Here is a 3,057-nt window from a genome sequence, read left to right on the forward strand (position 1 = left end):
AAATATCTTCATGGAACATGATCTTTACGTAATATCCTAATGATTTTTGGAATAAAGGAAAAATCGATAATGTTGACCCATACAATGTATTTTTGGCTATTACAACAAATATACCCCAGCGACTTAAGACTGGTTTTGTGGTCCAGGGTCACACTTTACTTTACTTTACTTTACTTTACTTTACTTTACTTTACTTTACTTTACTTTACTTTACTTTACTTTACTTTACTTTACTTTACTTTACTTTACTTTACTTTACTTTACTTTACTTTACTTTACTTTACTTTACTTTACTTTACTTTACTTTACTTTACTTTACTTTACTTTACTTTACTTTACTTTACTTTACTTTACTGCCCTGGGATGAAAATTAGCCACCACATTTTGCATTGCTTTTATGTATTATTTATGTGTATTGTCTATGATTAAATATATAAAAATGGAAATGGAAACATTATTTAATCCAAAAATTTATTTTCCAGAGCTGTCATTTCCACCACAGACTGCTATAAACCACAATAAATCATTTGAGATATATGGTTGAAATAGAAATGGTGGGAATAATTATGACAGAGTTCTCCTGTAATGTATTCTTAGACACTTTTGGACATTTTTGTTGACAAAGTGTAAGAAAAAATGTTTTAAGAAAGTTTATTTTCTAAGTTAGAAAAGAATACCCAATTACAGTGTCCTTAGGGACCAAAATAAGTTTAGCAATGCTTACCACAATGAAATAAACTTGATTTATTTTGGCACCAACAAGCTATTGTAGCATATGCGCATGTAACTCCTTTGATTGAAAAGCATACTTTCTATTCTTCTGAAGTGTTGCTGTTGTGTTTGGTGTGGCAGGTGGCTGTGTGAAGGGGGACCCCCAGGGCTGGACCCATGAGGAGTCAAAGAAGATGCTCGCAGCCTGGGCGCTTCTGCTCTTCTTAGCCATGTGGGTGAGAAACGCCACCAGTGGCCCGCTCTCATTCAGAATAGGTGAGTAATGTCTGCCGCTTTCAAGCTGTAAAGCACATCACTATCTATGGCCTGTATCTCTCGTTAGTTCTTACGCTGAACGGTGTAATTTGTAATCACTGTTAATTAAAGTGATGGGGTTTCACACCAGATTTGTTGCCTTAAGGCGGACTGTAACTCCCAGAATTAACACACTGGAAAAGGAGGATGAGCATGTGAGCGCTGCTTGTTTTATGTTGATGTTGTAAACAAAGGCTAGTTGAAAAAATTAACGGTTTCTGGTGTTGTAACACTGTGGAGGAAGCTGCGTTGAAACAGATTGTGTCTGACTCAGAGCTCACTCTCTATATAAAGATACCTACTCAGTTCACTTTTCAGGTAAATCAGCCTACAATTGGCTTACTTGTACAGTGGAGTCCACATTAAAATATAGGAAGGTTTTAGTTTTTACATTGTTAATTGATTAAGAAAATTTGTGACCGTGATCATTGGATTTTGTACAGATTTTAGGACACAATGAAAATCTAGAATAAAAAAGAAAAATGAAACCTTGAAATAAATACTCTTAAAAAAAAATGTAGGTTTCTGGATTTAAGGAAGTTTTTCAGATTTTATTTGACATTAGGTCAATTGAATGTAAATGAGTGGCATTGATCATGTGACTCTGTGCAGTTGGTTAGATGTTAGATGGTTAGATGTTTCATGCTTTTGTTGAATCACAAGATGCTTTTTTGGATCATTTTAAAAACATGCTTGATCCACATGACCATCAAGTTTCTTACAAAGTTGTGGAGTTTATGCATCTTGTCAAAGAGTAAGACATTCTGAAATTCATGTTCATTTTTAAGCCTTTTTTTTTTTGCGACTTTTCGACCTCGTTGTAATTGTCTCTTCACAGTAAAATGGAACTGAGAAAGTATCTTAAAGGGATAGTTCACTCAAAAATAAACATTTCTGACATGTCAGTTCAAATGTAGCCTATATGACTTTCATTCTTCTGTGGAAAACAAAAGAAGATCATTTTAAAAATGCATGCCATGCATATATGTTAAAAAAATAAAATAAATAAAAAACCTTTTTCCATACATTATTACAACATTACAAATTACATGATCTGTATCTTTTTTTTCCCTTTCCATACATAGAAAGAAAATGGGATCCGATGTTGTTTTGGTCCCCATTGACTTACGTTGTATTTTTTGACCATACAGTGGAAGTCAATGGGAATCGAATCTGTTTGGTTACCAACATTCTTCAAAATATCTTCTAAAGGTATTGCAACATTTTAAACAGTCTTTGGCTCTTTAAAGTGGTTACATCGCTCTCAACAGATTTCGAAACACCATGTTGTATCGCCAACAGGGGCGGATTTAGTGATTTGGGGGCCACAGGCAAAATACAGGAATGGGGCCCTATACAATTTCACACATTTACAACCTTGAGGTTTCTTTCACTGTTGCTCGCTGCTGTACGACCGTGCCTCATAGTTGTGTCGAATCTTTTAGATTTTTCATGTACATGTTATAAATAAAGGATTTCTTTAATGTTGTAACCTTGTTCATATTTAAACAGGTTATCATAGTATTAAAGTAGGTTGGACACTAGGTGGTGCGTTGGGGTAATTTTCACTATGCAATTGTCTACACAATGCAAGGCTGTCTAATTCTAAACTTTAAAATATACATTTATTTTTATATTTATTTTAATTGCACATTTAAATTAAACTGAAGGAAATTATAAATTTACATGCTTAAGGATTATTTTAACCAAACATGAAGTGTGCCTGTGTGGAAAGTGTCCTTCTTGGGTCTTTCACCAAAACGAGTGAGCGCCATTTAAAAAAATTAAAATAGGCCCTATATAATATGCACAATATGCATGATTTATTTAAATTTAAGATTTAAATTTTTCTGGATTCAGTTTTTTTTTTTTTTTCATTTAAATTTTTCTGGATGACTATATTACATTTTAACAAAAAACATGTCTAATTAATTAAAATCATGAAACTTGTTTAATTTAACAGCAATTTAGGCCTATTAAAAGTTTAACAAAAATTACATTCTTAGGGCCCAAATTCTGTGCTTTCCATTT

The 3,057-nt window shown here is 33.0% G+C and overlaps 1 protein-coding gene across 1 annotated transcript in view; it reads left to right on the forward strand.

Annotated features, from left to right (window-relative positions):
- Positions 1 to 852: 852 nt before the first annotated feature.
- LOC107585599 (glutamate receptor ionotropic, kainate 4-like) overlaps positions 853 to 3,057 on the forward strand; it is a gene marked incomplete at its 5' end in the record, with an annotated part of 199,736 nt that continues 197,531 nt past the window's right edge. Inside the window, one exon of the mRNA XM_016272688.1 lies at positions 853 to 987. Coding sequence (XP_016128174.1) covers positions 853 to 987 — 135 coding nt within the window. The remainder of the gene's footprint in view (positions 988 to 3,057) is intronic.

This window comes from Sinocyclocheilus grahami, unplaced genomic scaffold (genome assembly GCF_001515645.1).
Source record: "Sinocyclocheilus grahami isolate Dianchi unplaced genomic scaffold, SAMN03320097.WGS_v1.1 scaffold72.1, whole genome shotgun sequence".
NCBI classification, from domain to species: domain Eukaryota; kingdom Metazoa; phylum Chordata; class Actinopteri; order Cypriniformes; family Cyprinidae; genus Sinocyclocheilus; species Sinocyclocheilus grahami.